At 40.4% G+C, this 27,944-nt stretch overlaps 1 protein-coding gene across 1 annotated transcript in view; it reads left to right on the forward strand.

The window, feature by feature from the left end:
- Window positions 1-27,006, forward strand: part of RECQL2 (RECQ helicase L2) — a 308,097-nt gene extending 281,091 nt beyond the window's left edge. Inside the window, exons 18-20 of the mRNA XM_089815375.1 lie at window positions 25,754-25,832; window positions 26,227-26,456; window positions 26,570-27,006. Of these exons, the coding sequence (XP_089671501.1) occupies window positions 25,754-25,832; window positions 26,227-26,456; window positions 26,570-26,866 (606 nt within the window). The 3' untranslated portion in view covers window positions 26,867-27,006. The remainder of the gene's footprint in view (window positions 1-25,753; window positions 25,833-26,226; window positions 26,457-26,569) is intronic.
- Window positions 27,007-27,944: the final 938 nt, after the last annotated feature.

The raw sequence follows: 27,944 nt of genomic DNA on the forward strand, positions 1-27,944 counted from the left end.
TGCCTCAGGAGAGGGCATAGGAGCTGTTCTCATGCAAGACAAACATCCCATCGCATATGAGAGTAGAAAATTACGAGGTGTGGAGAGAACCTACAGCATCTACGACAAAGAGATGCTAGCAATCATGCACGCGCTAGCTAAGTTTAGGCAGTACTTAGTGGGAAGCCGGTTCACAGTAAAAACAGATCATAATAGCTTGAAACATTTCCTTGGATAGAAGGACCTTAATGACAGGCAACAAAAATGGGTGAGTAAATTACAGGCTTATGATTTCGACATAGCCTATGTCAAAGGGAAGAAAAATATTGTTGCAGATGCTTTATCTAGAAGGCCTCATTTGCTTGCTATTGAGATAGTCATGGATGATTGGAGAGAGATGATCTTGGCAGAATATGCTAAGGATAGTTGGGCATCTAGCATTATTGAGGGAGCTATTCAAGATAGTCGATACACTGTCGTAAATGATCTGATCATCTACAAGGAAAGGATTTATTTAGTACCCGGGTCTGTTATGAAGCAGTAGATTTTGAGGGCATTTCATGATTCACCAATGGCAGGACATCCTGGATTCTTTAAGACATATCGGCAGGTGAGAGAGCGCTTCACTTGGAAAGGACTCAAATCAGAGGTGCTTCAGTTTGTGAGGGAATGCCCTGTGTGTCAGCAGAACAAACAGGAATATTCTTTTTCGGGTGGTTTACTACAGCCCCTACCCATATCAGAGAAGAAGTGGGAGAGCATTTCCATGGATTTTATCACAGGCCTCCCCAAGGCATAGGGTCGGGATTGTATCTTTGTTGTGGTAGACAGATTGACGAAATTTGCACATTTCTTTGCAATTTCGTCTACATATTTAGCAGCACAAACAGCAGAACTATTTTTTCGAGAGGTATTTAGACTACATGGGATACCACGGAGCATAGTCAGTGACAGAGACAACAGATTTATGAGCCACTTTTGGCAGAAGTTGTTCAGGTTATGTGGAACAGAGCTCACTCCGAGTACTAGCTACCACCCCCAAACTGATGGGCAGACAGAGATAGTGAACAAATGGGTTGAGGGGTACCTTTGAAACTACATTGCAGGAGAGCAGAAGGCTTGGGTGAAGTGGCTACATCTAGGGGAGTACTGCTATAATACCTCTTTCCATATGTCTATTCAAATGTCCCCTTTTATGGCACTGTACGGGTATGATGCTCATAATTTTTTGGATTTGTTATTTGGGGACAGCAGGGTGCCTAAGGCCAAGGATACTTTGCAGGAGTGCCAGGACATTATGCGATCCTTGAAGGAAAATTTGCAAAAAGCACAAAATCAGCAGAAGCAATATGCTGATCGGCACAGGGTTGAGAGGTCTTTTGAGGTGGGATATATGGTGTACCTCATGTTACAGCCGTATAGACAGTCCTCTCTCAAGAAGAGTGGAGCAGAGAAATTGAAACCACGCTACTATGGACCGTTCAAAGTAATCAGGAGAGTGGGCGAAGTAGCTTATGAGTTGGAGTTGCCTGCAGACAGTAAAGTGCATAATGTGTTCCATGTGTCACGCCTTAAGAAGGCATTGGGTCACAATGTGGTGCCTTCAGTAGTATTGCCACCTCTTGATGATGAGGGAAAGCTTATCTTGGTTCCCGAGGCCATACTTGACTACAGGGAGAGGGTGCTTCGCAGGAGGACTATCAGGGAGTATCTAGTGAAGTGGAGGAACCTACCTGTCGAGGATGCTACTTGGGAAAATGAGCAGATATTGTAGCATCCAGAGCTGAAATTGCTTGAGGACAAGCAATTTTGGGAAGGGTGGACTGTAATGTCCCCTTTCTAGCATTCATAGCATGATGTTGTCGTTAGCCTATTTCCCCACAGTCCCGTAGGCTAACTAGGACATTAAAGGGGCTTAGAGACCATTTGGCCTAGACAGTTTCAGTTGCAGGTCTTTCTGAGGGGTTCTGAGGCAACTTTGGGCATACTTACTATTTATAGTAAGTAATCTTGGACATGGCCGGACATTCAGTCACAGTGGTATGTCGATGGTAATTGTTTAAAATCGACAGGAAAACTTATTTATCATTGATAAGATTTGTTATGCATTGATAAAGCCATTTTATAAAGTTAAATTTAAATATTTAACTTTATTAATGCATAGACTATAGTTTGTGGGAAATATTTAAATTAAAAGAGTTCCCTTTATTTTTATAACACATTGGAGACATAAGGTACATAAAGGGAGTTATGTTTTATCCCACATTGAGAAAACGAAGGATTGAGCTCTTGTGAGAACACTATAAAAGAAATGGAAGAGCTTTTTTTTGTTATGCTTGGATGAAGATTAATGTTATGTTGCTGGATATCTGATTTTCGGGCTTGGAGGACGGAATCCCTCTTTGCTAGCATTCTCTTCGCTGTTGGAAGACACAGTCAGGAGGATCAAGGGTGTTTTCACTTCAGGAAACACACTGGGTTTCATTTGGGGCGTTCGCATAAAGAAATTTACAAGGGTTTGAGATGCAGATCTGAAGTTAGTTATTGCTATAGTGCCGCATGAACAATATTTTGCTACAGTCGGCATGAACAGTATTTTGCTACAGTCCGGCATGAACAGTGTTGGTATCAAGTTTACTTGTTTTTTCGGCTGATTAGAAGTTTGGAGGGCTGCCGACTACATCTGCAAAATACTACGGCAACTAATTCCAGGTTTCTTCTATCAAATTTTGATACTTTGCATAATAATTGTTGAATACAAGTCTGAATAGTTGTTACAGCCTTTAAGGCATCTGTAAGTGCACATCTACATTTAAAAATCACCCTTTATCAGCAGATTGAAAGAGTTTCCAGATTTTTCATATATTGTTGAATGTGTGCCAAGTGTTTGTGAAAATGTTATGATGGGTATTATGCATTTTAATGTCACTTCATAGTTGTTCGTAAATCTACTCATTGGAAAGCAATTTATTGAGGAAATCAGCTTTATGAGTTTGCATACAAAGTGTTTGACAATATTCCTTAAGTTAAATTTCTACAAGTCAAAGTTCAAATCAGGGGAGGATATTACACATTGTATTATTTGATATTGGGTTAGATTTTGTTACCAGCTTCCTCTTTTCTCTTTCCAATGCTCTTTGAGGCCTTTTACTAGTTTGCATTAATAGGATGGCAGGATTAATGCTCTAATACCAATTGTAATGTCCCCTGGTAAGGTTGGACATAATTATTACATATATAATTCAAATTTAGCATTATATGTCCTAACGGAGAGAAAAAAAAAATTTGTAACCAATAACTCTGTACATCTAATCATATTACTATTTCGCTTAAGGATGGAAGGTGCAGGTGTTATCCAAGTTGCCAAGAAACCAATTTTGTAAAGGATTCTGTCAACGTTTATAGGTCCAAGTCTGTAGCCGTCAAGACTTATAGAATGCTGACCCCTACCCTATCTTGGGACAGCGATCATGTTACTTGGGTTTATACAAATTCTTCCTTGGGAACATCTCACAACCCTCCATAAGTCAATTCATAATAATTGGATTAGAAATGTAAATTCTTACATAATTTATGATTACTTAATTCATATATTCATATCTTAGACATGTATAAAAATGTACATCCATTATGCTCATTCCTTCATTAAGAGGAATTACAAATATTTATTCATACCTAGCTAAAATTAGTATATGTATGTTCACAGTCTATCCCTATAAACAGACTGAATATATTTTAAATATCTGAGTTGCAGAAGTACTATTGCTGCATGTGACTTACAACTCTCTTCTTTGTTGTTCGATGCCCCCCCTCTCACCCCTACTGCTAGGATATCCATTTGACAGACATCTCCATAGTGATGTGACATTTTGTTACTTGGTTATTGACCTGTTAAATGTTGTTAGATGTTGTTTGTGTTAGCGGTGCCTCAGCCTAGTCAACTGTTTATTTGACTGTCCACATGGATCACACATGGAACTCCTATCCAGCGGTGTATGTGATTTATGCAATGCCACCTCATGATGGTATAACTTGTTAATGAACTGTCGAGCATGTAAATAACAAGAACGATAAATGGAAAAATATAATTCTACCAAACAATAATAATGATAATTAAGAGTGATAATAAGAATGATAATTATGTATTATTCAATTAATAATTAATCAATCAACTGGTTATTAATTTTCAATTAATATAATATGTACATTTATCTTGAATAGCTCTTATGGACCGGGGCTATGACACTCTGCTCTTATTTAACTCAAGAAGAAAGACAAATCAATGAAAATGTATATTGATTACAAGAAATTGAACAAAAAGACTAAAAAAAAGATACCCAATTCCCAAGACCAATGAAATTACAGTTAATAAAAAAATCCTAGATTATGGTATCACCGCATATGAGTTTGAGATGAGGACATCTGTAAAACAATGTTCAATGTCATTATGGCCATTGTGAGTCATTGGCCATACCCCTTGGCTTGACTATTGCTTTTGCCACTTTGAATTTTTTACTAACCAAGTTTTTAACAATCAACTGAAGAATTATGTTCTTGTACTCTGTGATGATATCCTTGTAAATTTGAAACATTGAGATGAAGCAATGGGAATCTTAAGAAACATGCACTTTGCGCTAAAGCATTCAAAGTGTGAATCTAGAATGATAGAGCTCATGTACTAAGGGCATGTCATGCTGCACAAGGATTTGAGGTAGATGAAGAAAAGATCAAGCTATTTTAGATCAACCTTTACCAAAAACTCTTACTTGAGAGGATTTATGGGACTCTACAACTGATATGATGTATTTCTTAAGGGGTTTGCACAAATAACTACATCTTTAATTGATCTCACCAAGAGGAGAACCTTTCCATGGTCATATAATGCACAACACACATTTTATAAATTAAAAGAGGGGATGAACTCATCTTATTTTTTCGTCTTCTCTTTCTTTGTGTCTGAATGATGTTTTGAGGGATGAAATGGTGCAATATTAATGCATAATAAGAAAACAATTGCCTTTGAGAACCACATGTTTAGAGAATTGGGTAAAAAATGTTTTCCATTTACAACAAAGAGTTTTTGGCCATTACGTAGGCATTGGAAAATTTGTGGTGAAAACAAAGCAGTCTACTTTGATGTACGTAACTTAGAAGCATTTGAACGGGGAACAAAAAAATGTGTAAGCTTTAGGCTTATGATTTTGACATAGAACATGTCAAGGGAAGGAATATAGTTGTTGATGCTTTCTCCAAAAAACCTACATAATGTTAAATGACAAAGATCTCTACTAATTGGAAAGCCCACATTTCACTGGAGTAGTTCAAATATCCTTTCACCGATATCCTAGAAATGAATCTGTAGGATTTTAGATATTGTATTGCAAATAAATTCTCTTTTTACAAAGGCACATTTAGTTATTTCTATTAAAAAGGGAAGGATAATCTTAGGGGTAGTTTGTGATACCCCTTTTATAAGACATCTGGGGTATTTCAAAACCTATTAAAATGTCAGTCAAATTATATTCATGAAAAGATTTCAAGGATGATGTAGTTACATACATCTAGGAGTGTATGGCCTATCAATAGAATGAGGTTTAGTGAACTTGTTCCACAGGACTATGAAAACTCCCTCCCATTCCATACTAGAAATGGGAAGGTACATGAATAGACCTTATCATGGGGCTTCAAAAAGTTCATAGTAAGGATTGTATATGTTGAGGTAAACGAACTTACAAATTTTTCTCATTTCCTTGCCATTTCCTTTGATTATAGAGCAACATAGGTAGTAGATTTTTTTCAAGGAAATCTTTTGACTCCACGGGTTGCCACAAAAAATAGTCATTGCTATGGATAGTTGATTCCGTAGCCTCTTTTGGTAGAAATTCTCTAAATTGCTGGGGACCAAACTAGGAGTACTAGCTAACCCCTCAAATTGATGAGTGACAGTCCGAATTAATTAATGTCTTATTTGACTTTTGTATGCTATGAATAAATTACGGGAATCAATCTTTGATTATTCAATATTATTCATTTTAAAGCTCGTAATTGGAATAATATAATATGGTTAAAATTAAATTAAAATAATGTAAGTAAAACTTAAACATGTTATTAAAAGTCACTTTAGTATATTTCCCTCCAAAAGCTCAAACATATAAATTTTAATAATTGAGAGGAAATTGTTAATTTTGGAAGCTTTTCACGAGAATATATAAAAGATACTTTTGGAGCCTTATTATGTTATGTCAGAAGATATAATTTATGATTATATGCATGAAAGCTTGCGTAGTTTGAACTTTGAATAATGGTTTTGGTGGTGAGACAAAGCCACCCTAGCTAGTAGATCATTGTGCAAATCTATCAAGCATCCTATAGAGATGAATTTACAAATTTTGGAAAACTTGGTTTTCAAGATCAAATGCCTGTAAGAGTTAATTCCTAAAGATTAAAGTATTGATGATTCAAATCAACCTTATTCTTTCTTTCAACATCATCTACATATGGAGGTGGCTTAGAGTATTTTCTCTAGTTGAATGGTGTTGTTGACTATGGATAGTGTTGAAGATTGCACCAAGTATGTTATTGCTAGCCAATGGTATTAAATATCGATGATAGATTTGAAGTTGGGAAGATATAATCTTAATATGGCATTCTCACTGGTTGTATTGTTGAACAATTAGTGTTTAAAGATAAAAATAAATTTTATTAATATCCAACAAGTGATCACAATCAGGTGAAAGGGACTAAGGAGCCGAAAAAGAGAACAACCAACAACTAAAATTCCAAATGGTGACTAGAAAACAACAAACAAAAGAAGGAAGAACAAACGAAGACCCCAATAAACATGTGGTTGGAAGGGGGGTGTGGGTGGAGGGGCAAGAGGGCAGCCCAATCACACCAAACAAAACTAGGAAGCCAAGGATACAGAGAAAACCCCCAAAACCAAAGGATAATCTCCAGAAGTGATAGGGAGCAATGTTGATGATGTTGACCTGCTTGGACAGAGGAGTGTCTCTGCGAGTAGGATATGTCGGTCTCATAGATCTGGGGTGAGAAGGTGAGGCCAAGTGCCTTCTGCTGCCACACACTATCCCAAGAAAGAAAGAGGTAATGACTTAACTAGATAAAGGGTGCAAGGGGCACTTAAAAGAGTGGTCCCGCAAATAAAAGATCTCCTAAACATAAAGAGCAACATTTGTAATTTGTGCACCTAAAGAAGGACAAGGGGGAATGTGTCTCTCTAAAAAGACAGGAGAACCTATCTCCAATCTCTTATAGATACGACAATGGAAAGTAAAGTGCTCCTCAGATTGTGCCTCATTGAGAGTTCAAAGCTAGCAAATCCTATCACACCCATCTAATGAGTGGTCAGTCTCAACATGAAGATGGTGGAGCCCCACTCTAAACGATCCAAGTGGAATTCTGAGGGAGTGTTTCCAATAACCATTAGTGTATGAAGGGCGGATAATGTTACCATCTCGAATCTCCAGAAAATGCTCGGCATAAAAAGCCATCTTTGGGCAAAACCCCCCATGGGGGAAGACCCAAGTGGTATGAATGTACTGCCTATAAATATCATGTCTTATGCATAAATTCAGCTCTGTCTGTCAGTAGTAGGTGAGGAGGGGCATTGAAAGAATACTGGAATGGGGGAAGGTTAATCTCAATCTTGATAGTACTCAAAAGGGTCACAGTCCCAGTCAACCAACTGCAAACTATCAACATTTGATGAACTACCAAAGGAGACTTTGAACCCGCTCAATAGAAGCCCAATCAGACACCAGAAGGGAGGTCCCCAGACCAATGAACCATAGGAAATTGTGGGCCGAACAAGAGTGTCAAGAAGTGTCATCCTAGACAGGATGTCCTGAAAGTGATGCGTTAATTGTTGTCTCTCAAGAAGAGGAAGGGACCCAAACACCTTATTGATATATTGTTATATAAGGGGCCTCAAATTGAATGGGGACCCAAGAACTTAACCCTCAAGCAGGTATAAGATGAAACAATCTTGATCTTAGAGTTGTCAAAGGTGAAGTGAAGATGGGAGATTTTAAGGCAATTGAAGACAATTACATTAGTCTTATCCAAATCCACAATCAACCATCTCATATTACAAGAAGAAGCTAGGCAGTTTAACTATCTTTGTAAGCCCTTTGAGGAAGCGGCAAAAAGGACCACGTCATCTGCAAAATACAAGATATGACTCAGCACATGGTGAAGAATGCAATCATTCCCCACGAAAGATGGTCAAGAAGGAACTCCTCAAGCTCATCAGCATAAGTCCTTGACAGAGTAGGAGGCTGGGAGCACCCTTGCTTCACCCAAATGGCGCTACTGATGAAGTTGGAGAAGCCAGTGGGAGTCCTAAGATGAACTAGAAACACCTCATAAAGTCTTATAATGACAGTGATAAGGAGACCCAAGATGCTGATGTTGATAATATTTCAGTAGTGCAGGCCATGTATTCCCTTTGGTAATAGGCATATAATGTGAATGTTGTGCATTGAAGTTTGACAAACTATGGTGGTACTTATCTGCCCTTCACAATGGGCAATACAACAGTATGTGGAAACGACCAGTTTTGAGCGCTTCCTTCAATCGAAAGGTTTAGCAATATGCAGTTGTGTTTTCTTGTGTACTGCAACTGCCAACACAGACATCATTATCTTCTATTCTAATATCTACCAATCAATGGATTGCGCAATTGTTGGATATGATGGCTTAAACTATGTTAAATAACAACAATAATAATACTAAGGTGGCAATAATGGAGAGGGGGATAGTTTAGTCAATAATAGGAGTCCCAATCAAAGCACTACTGCAACCAGTTCTATACCAATGATGCATGTTTTTTCTAACTATAGTTGAACCTTGGCAAGGCAATGGACCCACATTAATAAAATTGCAGGATCACTCTAGGTAGGATTGAGTTGATGCAGGTTGCTTATGACTTGGCTATTGGCCATAATCCACTAGTTGAGCAGATCTTCACCTTAATATAGGTGGAGAGGGTGACCATGCACGGAGACAGCAGAAATGCTAGTTGCTTGGCATCCTCCGTAGCCAACAGCTAGAGGCAGACACAGTCGATTGTTGAGAGCACTACATGGCATGGAGTTATGCTTCTGATGCCTTTTTCTGTGCTGCCACAGATGTGGTTTCAATTAAGCAGGCTACCAGTCAAGGTATAGGACCCTTTGCCAAGATAAAATTGCTTGGAAGGAGTTGACGGATCTGATTTAGGTCCTAGGAAAACAACTGACTTATGGGGTTGGAGAAGACAATGGCTGAAAGAGAACCAACTGGCAATGAAGGAGACAATTGGCAGAGAAGAGGAACAAGCATGATGAACATGAACAACAAATACTAGAGAGGAATTGCTAGTTGTTGGCAAAGGAATAGGAGCTCAAGAAAGCCAAAAAGCAACTGATGAAGGCCGCCTACATTGTGAAGGCAGCCTGCAAAAGAGATTTGGTTGACAACCAACACCTTTAGTACCTTTACCAGCAGCATTTTTAGGCTTCTAATGTAACTTCCTCTGTGCATCAAAGGATATTCTCTCACCCTCCCCTTGCTTGATATTTCTACAACAGTTTTGTTGTGTTCAAGTCCCAGTTTTGTCTTTAGTCATCTGGTAGACGAAATTCTGTTTTGTAAGTGCTAATGTAGTTGGAGAAATTACATAATGTAGTGAGCTAGATTAATATTATTATGTTTTATGTAATATACCAAACCAATACAGCAGTAGCAAGTACTAATCTGATTTATACTTTTTTTGCTAGAAATGGTGACCAACAGATTTAATTTAACATTTTAACCTTTCTACAGTATGGTGAAACCAAGATGCGGCAATGTCAATACATGAAGGAACTCAGAAATCGCAATACTGTCAAAATGCATTTAATCTCAATATTTAATTAATTGAGTCTCATTTCACACTGGATGTTTAACAGCAGAATGTGGGTATGATATTATTGGTCTGAACTCACAGAATGGATGTTTACCGTACTAGGTAAAGAAATCAACGCACAGACAATAGATATGAATAGCAGAACTTCTTATTATTATTCGCATATGCCAAACAATACATTATGCTTGAATGATGATTTACAATAATCCCGAAGGGTGTATAAATACTTTTCGAAGAACCTTCCCGAAGGAGTCCGTCGGCCACATACAATTTGTCGCTACATAACAAGAACCTTCCCGTCGGCTACATAACAATAACCTTCCCGAAGGGACCCGTCGGCTGATACACAATTTCTACCGACGACATCATCCCCCCCAAAAAGAAAAGTCGTCTCCTGACGACTACAGAACAAAACTCAAACAACTAACTACAACAAGATAGATTTGCCACATCACTTTCATATTCGTTCTATGCCTACACCAAACTGGTTTCCAAAACACACTGTCTCCTCAGTCAAGCTGACCTTGATAGCCACCTGTGCTACTTTCTCTGCTTCCAACTCTGGGTCCACTGAGCCAATTGCCGTTGAACTGCCTTCAACTGGATGATCGACTCCTCCCGAGCTCTCGCTGCATCCACCAAGACAGCTTCACGGCCAACAACTACTCCAAGTGTAACACCCCTCTCAAAATGCTTGTTCTGTAGATCTTTCCACCTCTGGCACACTATGCCTGCAGCAGCTCTAGGTTTCATCAATTGGTCACACTTCCCACGACTGATATCCGCGACGACTGGGGGTCCAGGGGGCAACGCCCCCGGCGGGGTTGAGGGGCAGTGCCCTTGCGGGGTCCTGGGGCACCCTTGCCGCCAAGACCAAATTAGCACTCCGAACCCCACAAAAAAATGCACGGAACACACTATTTCTGCAATTTCTCCTAATCCCACACTCTTTCTGGCAACCGCTGGTGCGTCCCCTTCCTTATGGCATCATCTGATACTCATTCTGAGCATTCTTGATTTGTCGACTTTTTTTTTTTTTAGCTCCTTTCCCTTTTGACTGCTTTCTTCTGCCCTTCCTTTCTGACTACTTTTTGCTCGTATGCTACACTCCCACGGCCATACGCTAGTCAAAATCAAATACTGCTACTAGCCGTACGATTGCATTCAGAGATATACATTTTTGCTGCTCTTAACTGCAAGATCCGTACGGACATCTGACTTTTAGAAGAAGCCGTATGGTGCTCATTTGATAAGATCGCTGGACAAACGCATCAAATATCCTTCCAAAAACTTGCCGTATGGACACCTCAGATATATCGTCGTGCGGACGCATCAATGATGAGAATTGAAATATCTTAACCGTACTTGAAAGTTTGTACAGTGGGACACTTAACTTTTTAAATCCGTACGGTCGTGATCAGGTACCATATTGTTTAAATCCGTAATCCAAACGCTATTCTTTAAATCCGTACGACAAACTGGGAAGTAAATCCGTATGCCAAAATTGGGATTCAATGTCTTCTTCAAAATCTGTATGACCAACTATATGAATCTATCCTTCACATTCGTACGGTGTCCTTCAGGAGACCCCAATTTGCTGTACGGTGCCAGACTATATCTTCTAGATAACTTCGAAATCCGTACAGCAAAGACATTCCTCCCTACAAAATTTGTACGGTGAAGAGAACTCCCCAAAATCCGTACGTTCATTTGTAAGTCACCAATAATATTCTCCAATATCTGTACGGTGTAGCTTTAAAAGCCGTACAGTGACTTTCTCACACCATTTTTCTTTTTTTCAAATTTTTTCTCTTTTTTTTTTTTTTTTTCAAATTCAGAACAGCAGACTCAATTTTCCATCCCAACTTTGTCGTTCTGCAACGACGATGGAGTCGTTCGGAATTCATTTTGCGACGATGGAGTCTTCCTAGCATGGTACATCTTTAGCCTCGACTTGTTCATTGCCTGCAGCACTTCTTGCCCATCCATAGTCCACAATTTTATTGCTCCATTGTCGCCTACCTCCTGAATCTGGTACAGCTCAGCCCATTTGACTTTGAATTTGCCTGGTTTCAATTCGTTCCTTCCGTCATATTCCAACACCCACTGACTTGGTTGGAACCTAGTCAGTTTCAAGTGCTTATCATGCAATTGTCGCTCATCAAGTTTATTTAGGATACATGATCTCTCCATCTGGTTTTCCCTATCGCCCAATTTGTTCTCGAAGCTTGGTACCATGGACTCCGTCAGCGGCCCCTTCTGACCGTCAATAACACCTACACTCTGTGCTACTGCAACTTTTATTGAACCCTTCCTCTTTGTTTCCTGTGCAGGTTGTATCGTGTGTCTTCCTTGCTGACGGCACCTTTCTGCTATATCTGTGGTTCGACGTAATACTTTCTTCCTACGCGGTCGTACAGTGGAATCTTTCGTCCTTTTGGGTTCGTACTGTATGTTCTTTCTTTCAGCTTCAGTCATACCCGCCTTTCTTTCTTCGGCTTGTCTGGGTTGCTTCGAACATTCATTTTCTTCTTCAGTTTCTCTGTGTACCTTTGGACATTCATTTCCTCCTTCAGCTTCTCTGTGTTCTGTCGGACATTCATTTCCTTCTTCTTTGTTACCTTCATCGACCCTTAACATATTACAGCTTGAAAATAGCTCATAATCCTCTATCTGCCATTGGTAAAGACCGTTTACTAAATCCAGATCGTCATCTCCTTCCAATCGTAGGACTCCCTCCTAATCGGGTTCCATACTCTGCCTCCTCTCATCCTCTTCTCCTTCGGAATCCAACGATAGAGCTTTGTCTCCAACCATCTGAGTGTGTAGATCGATGACATACTTTCGGCCTTTGCTTTCAAGTGATAAAGTATTTTTCTTCCAATCATGCTTTGCCTTGGCTTGTATCAACCACCCCCGGCCCAAAATGGCATCATATCCTCTCCGCTTCAGTGGGATCACGACGAAATCCAACAAGAATGGCTGTGTTCCAATCGTCATTGGTTGTGTGGTTAGGACTCCTAATGGCTTGATTCCATGTTGATCGGCCGTTAGCAGCTGGAATGTAGGCGGCCATAATGTCGGCTGTCCCAACCTTTTCCAGGTGTCTTCAGACAACACATTGACACCAGACCCTTTGTTCACAATCGTTTCTGTCAATACAGTCCCAAGAATTCCCATTTTGATGACTACCGGATGGCGTCCGGATGAGAGGGTTAACAGCATCGGATCTTTTGCACTTGCGCCACTTTCCTTCTCCTTTTTGTCCGCTGTACTTGCTCCACTTTCCTGCTCCCTTCCATGTTCTCTTGGTAGTTTAGCAGCGGGAATGATGTTTGTGAGTGCCAATCGGAGCTGAGGCATAGTGAGCATTAAATCATTTATCTTGACGGGTACCTCGGCTTGCAATATTTGCCGTACAATGTTCTGTTCTGCGCAGTTCCGTACGGAGGTACTTGGCGTGTCCTTCAGGTGTGCCGTTTCTACCTATGTTGCTTTCTGGGTCTCTGCCCGTGCTTCCTCCAGTCTCTTCTTTTCTTCCGCTGGGTCGGGGTACACTTTTGCTTGCTGCCGCGTGATGGCCAGAACCTCTTCTTCGTCCGTCCCAACGGTGGTAAAGTTTACTCCCGACTTCAAACACCTAGCATCTTCATGATCACCAGGTCCACACCATCTGCATAATAACTTCGGTGTGTTCGCCATTGTACACTCTCAGGCGAAGTGACCCCATAGATTGCATGCGCGACATTGAACTATCGGCCGGCCATTGGCATCGTACTGGATTCGACTCCTCCTGCCATTATTGTTGTTGTTTTGACCGTGCTGATTGTTTCTATATCCTCCCGATGTGGCACCTTCCGTACTGGTTTTCCTATTCCCTCCTGACGGGGATGCCTCCTGTGTCAGGAACACTAGCTGCGGTGTTCTTGTTTTCAAATTGAAAGGGCATTCCTTTACCGAGTGTCACATAATCTGGCAAATCTCACAAAATTGGTCTTTCGGACATGATCCCTTCGTATGGCCTTCTTTCTTGCACTCTGTGCACCATAGGTCATTTCCCTTAGTCTCCTTGTTCATGTTTTTGAACTCCTCCATCATCCGCAGCATGTCCTTCTGAAGAGCACGGACTTTCTTGCTGCTGCCTTCATCGTCGCTGCTATCTTCTTCTGAAGGCTCGTCGTCATCTGAATCGGATGAGCTGGTCTTCTTCTTCTTTGTCTTCTGTTCACTTTCGAGGTTCAGTGCCCGATTGTATGCTTCAATAAATGTCGATGGTGGCATGATCTTCATCTTTTTCCGTAGCTTGGGGTTAAGGCCTTCAATGAACCATCTTTTCTGGAACTCATCTGCCGGCTTATTCTCCATTTTACTGATTAAGTCTTTCAACCTCCTAGCGAAGACCCGTACTGTTTCATTCTTCTTCTGCTTGGTATTGAATATCTCATTGACGATCTCATTATCATCGTGCAATATTTGAAATTCTGCACAAAACTCCTTAATGTTATCCCAAGTGTTTAATTTTTGCGGATCTATGTCAGTAAACCAATCAATTGCAACACCCCGTAGGGTGGCTGGAAACTGTCGGACCCATTCATTCGTATCTGTTATACCATTTGCTCTCCAGATCGTTTCACGTGTCTTATAATGTCGAATCCGATCGGCGGCTCCTTCACCATCAAATTTAGGCAACTTTTCTTTTGGACCTGCCATTATCACTGTATGTTGAGGGTTTTGTTGTGTACCTGCGTTGTTTTGAACACCCACGTTGTTCTGAGCTCTTACGCTATTTTGAACACCCGCGTTGTTCTGCACACTCGCGCTGTTTCCAACACTCGTGTTGTTCTGGACACCCGCACTGTTCTGCACACCCGCGCTGTTCTGCACACCTGTGTTGTTTTGGACACTTGCGCTATGTTCGACTTCCACGCTATTTTCAACACTCGCGTTGTTTTTGACTTTCGCGCTGTTTTCAACACCCGCGTTGTTTTCGACTTCCGCATTGTTCAGTGAAGAAGAGGTTTCGTTAACCGAAGTGGTTCGTTTTGGAAGTATATCTTAGACGAAGAGGTCACTCCACGCTCGTGCTCTCTCAACACTCCAAGCCGTGCGAGTTAATTTCCTTCCGTCAAGATTCTCTTCCCATGGCGTATGCAGGTTCAAAAACTCCTCCCTCACTTCTTCCACCAAATCAAGCCGTTGTCGAGTCTCCTTCAACAATTCTTTTGCGCTCTTGTTTCCGTCGGCAATCTTCTGAAATCTCCTTCAACGCTCTGTCTGTTGTGCCAGAATTAAATTTTCCTGCACAACGCGTATGTCATCCTTTTCCTTCAGCTTATCCTTATTCTTGTTCAACTGATTCGACATTTAATTTCCATTCGCCTGCCTGTGTACCAGGTCCATCGGGCAACGGCGCCAAATGTTTACCGTACAGGTAAAGAAATCAACACACAGACAATAGATATGGATAGCAGAACTTATTATTATTCGCATATGCCAAATAGTACATTATGCTTGAATGATGATTTACAATAATCCTGAAGGGTGTATAAATACTTTCCGAAGAACCTTCCCGAAGGAGTCCGTCGGCTACATAACAATAACCTTCCCGAAGGGACCCGTCGGCTGATACACAATTTCTACTGACGACAATGGATGTTAATTACATGCACCACGTAATACAAAAAACAATATTCATGTGTGCTGAGGGAAGCTTACCTCTACATGCGATACCTGGCTAGAATGGAGTCTTACTTGTGGTTCCGACTAGTGTGTACCCCCTGGTGGCCTGTGGTAGCGGTCACTGATGCTCCCGCGATGACTTCAGATGCAACTCAGTCTGCACTCTAATGTGTCATCTGCTGATTGTCCAATCTTTCCCCGTGAGGATGTCTTCCTCCTCTCTTCTGCCATATGGAAGGAATGTGACAATTGGCTTTCCCAAACTCCTTGCGGTTAACCCAGTGACTATAACTATTCATTCGTATATGCCCAACGCAGTCCTCTCAGCTGTGATGAGATCAGTAACAACAACTTCACCCTATCAACTCATACAACTGCCTTAGATTTCAAAACACTTCAATCCCTGTATAACCTCGATAGGCCTCTTGTTGATGGGTAATGTACCCTATCAAAAGGATCACTTGCTCCAACTCTACATCTCCAACTCTACATTTGAGCTATATGGATGAAACTTCAACTATTAGAGTAAATAATTAATTATTTATTTTATTTACTTAAGCTCACTTAGGTTAATGCATTTATTTAATATTTAGTAGTTAATAGTTGTAGAGATGAGTTGTTGACAACACGGGAGTTTGTTCCCTTCTAGCATGTTTCACCTTTTTGTGGATGCTTAGTTGTCAACTTTATCTTCTACCACTTTCCAACTTGTTCTACAAGCTTCCATGAGGCCTTTATATTCAGGTTCTCTCATTGTATTTTCTCAATTCAATACAACTCAATTTCATTGTAAATAAATTTTCATTGTTTTGCTAGATGTTCTCTCTCAAGTCTGTTTAGGGTTTTTCCAAGCTCCACCTCTTCCTTCTTGGTTTCCCTTCGACAGGTTATTTGCATGCAGGTGATCTTGGTGAGCTATGGAGTTGGATTACATTAACTTCTACATGGTATCAGAGCCGCCCTGCTGTTGCTTCGTTGAAGGATTTTTGAAGCCGCGATTCGGAGACACAAACCCTAGTTTGTTTGTGCATTTTTCTTCAATCCAGGGGAAGAGCGTTTTTTCAGAGCACTTTGGGCCCAAACGGACATTGCCATTGGATCCCAAAGGTCGTTTACAGTCAGGATTCATATAAAATTTGTCAATTTTGGAGACAGAGCTCCGAGACGCAAAAAAATTTTAGGCACAGGCCCTGCCGTACGAATTGTACAGAGGATTTGGCGTTAAATTTTTTTTTAAAATATAAAAAAACATTGCGCCGCCCAGTGGCCACCGCGCAATCACCCTCGCACCGCCAATGCGCCTCCCACGCTTAGCCAGGTAGCCACAGCCACCAGCCGCACCATTGCAGGACCATCACGGCCAGTGCGCAGCCCAGTTGCGGCCTCCACACTGCTCCTGCCAAGCGGCGCCCCCAGCTCCCTCTGCCTTGGCTCCGCTCCACCGGTGATCACCACTCCCGCATCATTTGGTACGCTCAGTCAGCGACAACACTGCAACCACATCAGCAGTTCGTGAGCACAATCAGCCAATGCGGGGGTGACACGTGGCACAAGTGGCACTTTGCCACGTGGACCTACCATGTCACCCCTGCCACATTAGCATGTGCCACGTGGCCTCGTTGTTTGTTGTGACGGCTGCAAGGCCGTCAATTTTAAGCTAGTTGTTTGCTGATGTCATCCTGCATCACCCTCTTGCACCTCTGCAGGGTCATTTTTGACCTACTGTTTTTTTTGGCCATAACTTGAGCATACGGAGGTATTTTTCCGATTCGAAAGAAGCGCCAGAAAGCTGGTTTCGAGACAGAGACATTGGTGCAAGTATTTTTAGTTTTTGATGCAGTTTTGTTATCCGTTTTTGCAATTAAAGTCCAAAGTTCTGTTTTTGACTCCAGCATGCATATCTTTTGCATCCCATGTCAGTTTTTTGAAAATGTTATATTTTTGGAAAGTTGGTTTTCTCATCTTTTCAGAAATGTGGTCTTTTTTCTTAAATTCTGGTCCATGCTCTTTCTATCATGTTTTTGGCATTTTTGCTTTATGGTGGATATCTTGGGTGTTTCAAGTCCAAGGATCGTTTTCCTAGCATGGTTTCTTTATTTTTGAGCTGTACTGTCTTTTGTGTCAACTTTTTTCCTTTTTTGATCATTGTAGACATCATTTGTAAGCATCTTTATGTATAAGCACTGAGATAAAGTGTCACTCTTGTATTTAGGGTTCATGAATGTTGTTTTGAGACAGGTGTACCTGCACTATTTTTATAAAGCACCATGGGGGGATAGTTATTTGTTGTTTTTGTCTTTCTTCATTTTGTTTTCCCATGCAGCGTCAGTGTAACCGTGCCTTTATAGGTGTTTGTACCTCTTCCACTCTTGTCGTTCTTGATTCTGTCCGCAAAGGATTTTGGCCCACCTTCTCAGTTGCCTATCATCTCACCCCGTCTGCATTAAGGGGGGATTATGCTGTTGTTCTAATACATCCTTGGTTTGATGGTTCAATAGTGTGAGCTATGTATTCAGTGGTTGATCTTATATACGAGGCGGTTGCAGTGGCTGGCTACCTATGCATTTCGGTGAGATGGATCATCTACCATATAGACACGCTCGGTTCGTGCCTTTTTCTTCTTCCATGGAGGTTTCTCAAATCAGCAATTTCTTTTTGATGGCAGATTTTGCGGCTTCTTCATGCTTCAGTGATGCTCTTCATGATCACTCCTTGTTCCTGTTTTAAGGGACATTATCCTATTTGGAGGCTTCTTTAGTTCTTCACTAGGTTCTTACCTCTTTTTGGGGGAGGGTTTTTCCCACGTGGTTTTCTCTCTTTCCCCATTTTCAGAGGTTGCATCTCTTTGCATTGTACATGGGTGCCTAACATGGCCTTGTTGCTCGGACCTATTTTGCATTTCATTTTAGTTTTGTGAGCTTAAGGCATTCCCCTAAGTTGCACTTAAGGGGGGGTGTTAGAGTAAATAATTAATTATTTATTCTATTTACTTAAGCTTACTTAGGTTAATGCATTTATTTAATATTTAGTAGTTAACAGTTGTAGAGATGAGTTGTTGACAACACGGGAGTTTGTTCCCTTCTCGCATGTTCCACCTTTTTGTGGATGCTTAGTTATCAACCTTATCTTCTACCACTTTCCAGCTTGTTCTACAAGCTTTCATGAGGCCTTTATATTCAGGCTCTTTCATTGTATTTTCTCAATTCAATACAACTCAATTTCATTGTAAATACATTTTCATTGTTTTGCAATATGTTCTCCCTCAAGTCCGTTTAGGGTTTTTCCAAGCTCCACCTCTTCCTTCTTAGTTTTCCTTCGACAGGTTATTTGCATGCAGGTGATCTTGGTGAGCTGTGGAGTTGGATTACATCAACTCCTACATCAACAATTTGCTGGGGCAACATCCAGCTACTCTTTGTCTTGAGGAGTTTCGTCCTCAAGAACAACCAGTCACAATCAAGCAACCAATTTCACAAACAATATGTTGATATATTTCACAGTGCCAATCCTAACGAAGCTTTGTGCCTTTATAACCTCGATATGAGAGAAAATACAAACAATTAGGCAATGTGGGATAAAAGCCACTTTCGTGTTTGAGTCACTTAAGTTACTTTTGTTATAAAATGACTTTAAGTCATAAAGTAACTTTATAAAATAAAGTGACTTAACTATAAAAGGCTCCATGACTTAAATATCTCCCTCAACGAAACTGAATAGAATCCTGTGACTGATTGACATCCTTAAGATTAATGTTGTTAGCCTATCCAGATGGAAAGATAGACGAGCAAGGCACCAGAAGGCCTAGCGCGGACAAGGGGACATTATAGTCCTCCCCGGGATTGCTTGCCCTCAAGCAATCTCAATGCTCGATGCTACAGGATTGATTCACCCTCCCAAGTGGCATCTTCATACGGCTAATCTTTCCAGTGAATTAGATACTCCCTAATGGACTTGTTATGCAACTTCCTTTCTTTGATTTCAATCAACTTGGTTAGAACCAAAACCAACTTCCCTTCCACGTCAAGTGGGGGCAATCGAATAGAAGGCACTACTTGCTGACTAATCGCCTTCTTGAGGCAAGACACGTGGAAAACGTTATGAATTCTACTGTCATCTGGCAATTTCAGCTCATAAGAAACCTCTCCAACCCTTCGAGTACTGCGATAGGGACCATAAAATCTAGGTTGGAGTTTTTTAGACCCACTCTTCTTCCAGGAGCTCTGCCTATAAGGTTGGAGACAAAGGTAAACCATGTCACCTAACTCAAAACTCTTCTCTATCCTGCGACGATCAGCGTACATCTTCTGTTGGTTCTGAGCCTGTAGAATGTTCTCTCAAAGAGATCTGAGAATGTCTTGCTGATCCTATATTCAATCTCCAGCTAGCGGTGCTCTGTTGTCCTGTAAAGCTAGATCTACGAATGATAGTGGTTCACTGCAATAGAGGGCTCGAAACGGTGTCATCCGAATGGACATGTGATAGGAGTTGTAGCAGTACTCCCCTAGATATTACCATTTAGCCCAAACTCTTTGTTGCCCCGCTACATAATTTCGAAGATAGCCCTCCACCCATTTGTTTACTATCTCAATTTGCTTGTCTGTTTGTGGGTGGTAACTCGTGTTGGGTGTCAATTCTGTGCCTATCAATCTGAATAATTCCTGCCAAAAAGTGCTGAGAAATTTGCTATCTTTGTCGCTCACAATGGTCTGAGGGAGACCATGTAAACGAGAAACCTCTCAAAAAAATAACTCGACTACTTGAGAGGCTGACCAATTTGGCGCTATAGCTTAAAAGTGAGCAAACTTAGTCAATCTGCCTACAACCACGAAAATGGAATCTTTGCCTTGCACTCTCGGCAATCCGATAATGAAGTCCATAGAGATACACTCCCATTTCGGTGTTGGAATAGGGAGAGGCTGTAATAATTCAGCTGGAAACTCGTGCTCCGACTTCTTCTGCTGACAAGTACGACATTCTCTGAGATACTGAAGGACATCGTCCTTGAGGCCCTTCCATGAAAACCTTACTTTGACTTGCCTATAGGTTTTGAAGAAACCTGGGTGCCTAGCTAATGGTGCATCATGAAAAGTCTCCATAATTTTTCCCTTGAGCTTAGACTTTGGCACGAGATAGATCCTATCCTTATAAAAAATCACATCATCGATTACCTTGTACCTACTGTCCTGGAGCTGCCCATCCATGATCTAACAAGCTTGATTATTCTTTGAATACTCAACTAGTAATTAGGACTTCCAATCTGTCGATATCTCTAAAATGACACAACACTCTACTATGGAAGGTCTCCTGGAAAGTGCATCAGCAACTAGATTGTTCTTACCCTTGATATACTCGATGTCAAAATCATAGGCCTGAACCTTGCTGACACAATTTTGTTGTCTTTCATTGAGATTTTTTTTGTTCTAAGAAATATTGCAAGCTGTCATGGTCTATATTAACCGTGAATTTTCCACCCACCAAGTACTGTCTTAACTTGGCTAAAGAGTGCATGATAGCTAGCATTTCCTTGTCATAGGTGGAGTACAATCTCTCGTTGTCCTAACTCTCATAAGCTATCAGATGCCTATATTGCATTAGAACTGCATCAATTCTGCTCCTTGAAACATCACACTCTTACAAAAGAGTGAGAGAAGTCGGGGAGTGTCGAAATCAGGATGTGCTCATCACCTTCTTGAGCTTATCAAAAGTCACTTTTGCATCATCTATCCACTTGAATGCCCCTTTCTGTGTGAGATTGGTGAGGGGAACTACTGTCTGAGAGAAGCCTCTAGCAAATCTTTTGTAATAAGAGCAAAGACTGAGGAAACCCCTCAAATCTGATACGTTCCTCGGAGGTGGCCAGTCTAGGATTGCTTGTATCTTTTCCTAGTGTATCTTCACCCCATCTACACCAATCATGTGTCCAAGGTAAAGAATCTCAGTCAACTCAAACTGACACTTCGATTCCTTATCAAACAATGAATGCTCCTCCATAATACTAAGAACTTCATGTAGGTTTTGCAAATGCTCCTCCCAAATTCTGTTGAAAACCAGGATATCGTCAAAGAATACCAACACGCTCTTGCGTAACTATTTTCTAAAAATATGGTCCATACATGATTGAAATGTGACCGGCACATTGGTGAGCCCAAATGGCATAACCAAGAACTCATAGTGTCCATAGTGGCATCGGAAAGTTGTCTTATGCACGTCCTCCTCACGTACTTGTATCTGATGGTATCCAAATCTAAGAGCTATCTTCGAGAAATAGACTACCACATGTAATTCATCTAGTAGCTCTTCAATGCGAGGAATGGGTTACTTGTTCTTAATGGTCCTTTTGTTGAGAGCATGGTAATCAATACACATGCGAAGAGTGTCATCCTTCTTTACCAAAACTATTGAAGAAGCAAAAGGGCTGGAGCTAGGTCTAATTTGTCCCATGTCCAAGAGTTCCTTAATTGTCCTTTCTATTTCCTCTTTATAGTGCTTAGGATGACAATAATGAGTTGTAATGACGGGTTTGGCGCCCTCCTCTAACTCAATGATATGCTCAAACCCTCTATCTAGGGGAATACTCAAGGGTATGTCCTCAAAAACCCTCTTGTGCTTATCAAGCACCGGCTGAATGTCAACATCAAGCTGCTATCTTGAACCTAATGTAGCCTTAGACGAGATGAAACAGTGCATTGTCCATTCCATGTCATCATGTTTCATAATAGCTTCCATCCTGTGAGCTGAGATCATTCTAGGTTCACCCTATGGCATGGCCTTGAGAATCACCTATCAGCCATCTTGTAAGAATTCTAGCTACATCTTATTATGATCAACTGTGTACTTGCTGATAGTCTGAAACCATTGTCTTCCCAACATGGCGTCTAATCCATCCAAATAAACAACATAAAAATCTGCCTCTAGAAGAAAGTCATCAAAGTGAACCAAAAGCCCTGACACTTTCCCTATGCACCTCAATCTATCGCCTCCTATGACCATAACTTCGAACTCGAGTATGTCATCAACCTGTAACTTTCTCTTTAAAACCCAGTGCATGCTTGTGAAGTTATGTGATACACTTGTATTTAAAAGACACACAATACACTGCCCTCTAACTATACCCTTCAAGTGAAAGGGGTGACCCATGGGATTGCTAGAAAGGAAAGCTATTGTAGGGGACTGTCTCGGAGTGGATTCCTTCCTCTCTTTAGGAGGTCACTCCTCACTTTCTTCCTTATCGCTGCCATCAACATCCCTGCCCCTTTGTTGCTCATCCTCCTCTTCTGAAAGAACCTCAACATAATGTATTTTAGTATTTTACCTTTGGCAAGGCATCTGTGATCCGGTGTCCATGGCTCCCTACAATTGAAGCATAGCTTCTTCCACCCGAGTTCATTTCGTGTCTCAAAGTCCAATTTGGGAGGGGAAGTCTTATGCTAACTCTTGTTCTTCTAGAATGAAGTAGACCCCTTATAAGGTTTTTTAGGAGTCTGTAGTATCGAAGAAGGTGAGTCTAGATCATGTGTGATCTTGATAGCATCATCCAATGTGTTTGGTTTAAGGACCTTGACCAAACCTCTAAATCTATCTTGTAAGCCCTCTGTTCTAGAGATCTAGTTGTAACTGTGCCAAATCCCTATAGTAGACCTCAATGTCCTTCCTGTCAAAATGGGTGATCAGCTTAGAGCTGAAAATCTCGTAAGATGTAATGAGACCATGATCCTGGGTGACTAGCCCATGATATCACCAATCATATGTTGCTCCCACTAAATGCATCATGGAAAATCTAATGGCTTATGTTTCCGACATGGGCTTAAGTGTCAGGTAGGTGTCTAGCTTGTGAAACCAAGCTCTAGCAAATGTCTTATTATTGCCATCAAAAGTGGGGAGGGATGACTTGTTCATAGCGTGCTTCAAGTCCCTATTCTGTGCCCTAGGCCTCCTGTCCTGCTGATGTCTCTTTGTCTCCCTTTTTTGATTCATGTATTGAACAAAGATCAAATTTTGTTTAATCTGATCAAGGAACAGATCCCATTCATCGTACATAGCCTTAACATTATCTGGAAGTAAACCTGGTGTCACAGGCTGTGCTACTTGTTCCTTGATATTATTCTCAACAAAAATGGGCATTAGTGGCCTGTGAGTGTTCCGTGTTGGGGGCCTAGCAGCTCGGGGTGATCTTGCCACACTACCACCTCTATTGTGATGACTTGGTGGCCTCTTGTGAGTCGGAGCTAGCTGCCGCATAGCACTTGTAAGCTGCTGAAGTGCAGTAGCGATATTATTTTGTCTATCACTAATAGCCCGCAAGGCTGCCCTCAGTTCCTATTCCTATTCATTCCCATCATGTGCCATTTGAATGATCTGTATCTGTTCAACCTGTTAACCCTGTTCCAAAGGTTAGCTCCTCATCAATTGTATAAGTGTCCTCAATATCAAACTGGTTTGAAGATCCTGCCTATTTAGGTCGGATGTGACTAAAATTATAAAGTTTCCTATTCATGCCTATTTGACATTTTTCCCTATTTTAACCAGCCTGCAACTCAATAACTTACCCACAAGTCGGCAGGTCTTGTGGCTCTGATACCACTATAATATACCAAACAAATACAGCAGTAGCAAGTACTAATCTGATTTATACTGTTTTTGCTAGAAATGGTGACCAACAGATTTACTTTAACATTTAAACCTTTCCACAGTATGGTGAAACCAAGATGCAGCAATGTCAATGCATGAAGGAACTCAGAAATCACAATACTGTCAAAACACATTTAATCTCAATATTTAATTAATCAAGTCTCATTTCACACTGGGTGTTTAACAGCAGAATGCGGGTATGATACTATTGCTCTAAACTCACAGTATGGACGTTAATTACATGCACCACATAATACAAGAAACAATATTCATGAGTGCTGAGGGAAGCCTACCTCTACATGCGATACCTGGCTGGAATGGAGTCTTACTTGTGGACCCAACTAGTGTGTACCCCCTGGCGGCCTGTGGTAGCGGTCACTAATGCTCCCATGATGACCTTGGATTCTGCACTTTAATGTGTCGTCTGCTGACTGTCCAGTCTTCCTCCTATCTTCTGCCCTATGGAAGGAGTGTGTGACAACGGGCTTTCCCAAACTCCTTGTGGTTAACCCAACGGCTATTACTGTCCACTCGTATATGCCCAATGCAGTCCTCTCTGCTGTGATGAGATCAGTAACAACAACAGCCTCACTCTGTCAACTCACACAACTGTCTTAGAATTCAGAACACTTTAATCCCTGTATAATCTCAATAGGCCTCTTGCTGATGGGTAACGTACCCAGTCAAATGATCACTTGCTCCAACTCTACATTTGAGCTATGGATGAAACTTCAAAAAGTTGTTGGGGCTACATCCAGCTACCCTGTCTCGAGGGGTTTTGTCCTCAAGAATAACCAGTCACAATCAAGCAACCAATTTCACAAACAATATGTTGATATATTTCATGGTGCCAATTCCAATGAAGCTCCGTGCTTTTATAACCTCGATAGGAGGGAAAATACAAACAACTAGGCAATGTGGGATAAAAGCCACATTCATGTTTTAGTCACTTTGGTTACTTTTGTTATAAAATGACTTTAACTCATAAAGTAACTTTATAAAATAAAGTGACCTAACTATAGCAAGCTCCACGACTTAAATATCTACCCCAACGAAACTGAATAGAATCCTGTGATTGGCTGGCATCCTTAAGATTAATGCCGTTAGCCTATGCGGATGGAAAGATAGACCAAAAAGGTGCTAGAAGGCCTAGCATGGAGAAGGGGACATTACATTTTGTAATTGGGAAGATTAGTTCCTGAATCGTTGGTAGCCTTTAGCCAATGTCATACACTATTTATATTGTAGTTGGTTGTAGTTGGGATACGTAACTATCTCTTTGTTTTGTTTCCTGATTGCAAATCTATTCCTTTGTAATGACAGAAATATCTCTGAACATGTTTGGTGAGTCATATTGTTACATTTCTACGTTCTGTAAATGGACATTTCTGTTTACTTGTGTAACTTGTTGAGTTGGGCAGTAAACAGAATCAATGTATATAAGTTCCTTGACCAATATTTCCCATGTGAGCTAGAAATATTCAGCTGTCAGCATTTGGTTGTCTTGAATCTCTTTTTCTTGATTTCGACATATTCATATTCTCTCCTTCTTTGTTGTAGAAAGAAGAGTTCCAGCACACAGCATATGCTACAAATGCATATCTAACGCTTGGATCGTTGTCAAAGCAATTGCTACAAGGCAAGTTGTATATACGTTTTTTTAACTGTAGTTGATGTCTCCCATTTTATTCTCTTTTGTGTTTTATCAAATTAGACAAGTAAATAAATAATATTCAATTATTTTTTGTCCTTAAATTTTTGACATTGGTTATTTTATTTTTTGGAATTCTTTAGTAGATGACTTCAATAGTATAGATATTTGAGGCTTCTTGCAGTGATTAGTCATTAGAGTGGGAATGGTTCAGTGGCCTGTATCATTTTTATAATCCTTTTCTATCTCGATCCTCTGAAGTATCAAAAAAAAATAATGGAGGTGCTGATCTTGTCATCTGATCCTCAATTTGAAAATTGAACAATCAAATACTGAATTTTAGTCCCTGTTGGAATGCATGTCTGGCACCCGTGTTGTACAGGACAAAAGGTGATCAGATTAGAGATGGTTCAGGGATCAAAGACTAGCAGTCAAAACATCAAGAATGGAGCACTTTTCGATAACAATAATATGCATTCTGGCTTGGCACTTGTTCTTGATGAACTCCGCAAGGAAATTTCTCAGAGGCATGGAGGCATTTTTCCTCATGCTGTCTTGTCCTCGCAACATATTACCATTTTATGCAGTCAGAAACCAACCACAATGGATGAGGTAAATCATGTTAGTCTCTTATTCATTTGGAACTTGAAGAAGTACAAATATAAAGGCTGAAAAATTCGCTGGTATGCATTGCCTAGAAATGAAGCGGCTTTACTTATGTGCAGGTAGAGAAACTACTTGGGAAAAGAAAAACTGAACTGTATGGGAAGGAAGTCCTAAAATGTATCGAAAAATATGCATTTCAGAATCCTGAAGGTACATCGGGGCAATGGATTTCACCAAAAAAGAAACAGGTGTCACAAGATGACAATCGTAATACAACAACAGAGAAGAAAGTATTGAAAGCAAAGAGAACGTTTGTATGTGTATCTAGCAGTGATGATGAGTCAAAAGGACATGACGAAGTCAGTGACGATGCTGACTTCAAGACCACACCAATTAAAAGATTGAAAAACACATAAACAGTCTCATTTTTTGACAGAATCATTTGTCAGTTCAGCACAAATGTGAGTGTCAGTTTGCTCTTCTTCGGCACTGCTTTACACAGTTGTACTCATGCTACCAGTTTTATGAATGAAATGCCTACATTCTTGTTTCAGAATTCTCTTAATATTTGAAGTACTTTTTGGCTGCACAAGTGGATGAAATTATATTGAATTATATTAATGTTTGTCCCAATTGCTTGTATATCAAACAAATAGCAACACACCACCTGATAAGAAAAGAAAAAGCATGATGAAACAAATAAATGTAACAAACATCAAAACGTAATAGTATTGTGAATAAATATCATTAGGGAAAGTTACAACTCATTCAGACAGGACAAACTATGGTTGAAAAAAGCTGTGACTACTTGCAGTTTGTGAGGGTAATGGCCACTGAGTAACTTGCAGAAAAACACAGCATCAATTTTAGTTGAAAAGCCTTTTGAAATACATTGTGAGTTGCAACTAGCATGTAACTCAACTGCCCGAAGTAAACAAATTAAAATTCAATTTCATTTGATAAATTTAGACACTGGGTGGGTAAGTATGTGACTAGCAGAACATTCAATCTAAGGCTGAGTTATCAGTTTCCTAATAGGTTTTTAAATTTAATATATGTTTATCATGTTTTAAAAATATATATTTATGGTAAAGTATGTTTTAAGTAAATATCGAGCTAGGAGTAAATGATGAAGATCCTCTAACATGCCTAAATTTTGCCTTGATTTGTTGGGGCTTAAAATCTAATGTTTGATCTTTAAGTGCAAAGAAGTAGAAAGATGATGAAACTATTGAAAGAAGGCATGATGACATGTGAATGTATCAATTCCTTGGAGGATGGCAGATCCCACTAGTGCCAAGGATTAATCCTATCTTCTGGCAATTTTTTGCTCAACTCCTTGAGGTAATCCCCAAGTATATAGAGATTATGCCTTGAAGATAAAGCAACTTGATAGAGGTCTTGAACCGTAATGTCAAAATATGAAGGACAATGATGGAGAAAACTGTGTGTGTCAATTCAAATGTGAAGAAGGGATGTGAATATGGTAATGGA

This window comes from Cupressus sempervirens, chromosome 2 (assembly GCF_028749045.1).
Source record: "Cupressus sempervirens isolate cs-2001-9-10 chromosome 2, ASM2874904v1, whole genome shotgun sequence".
NCBI lineage: Eukaryota > Viridiplantae > Streptophyta > Pinopsida > Cupressales > Cupressaceae > Cupressus > Cupressus sempervirens.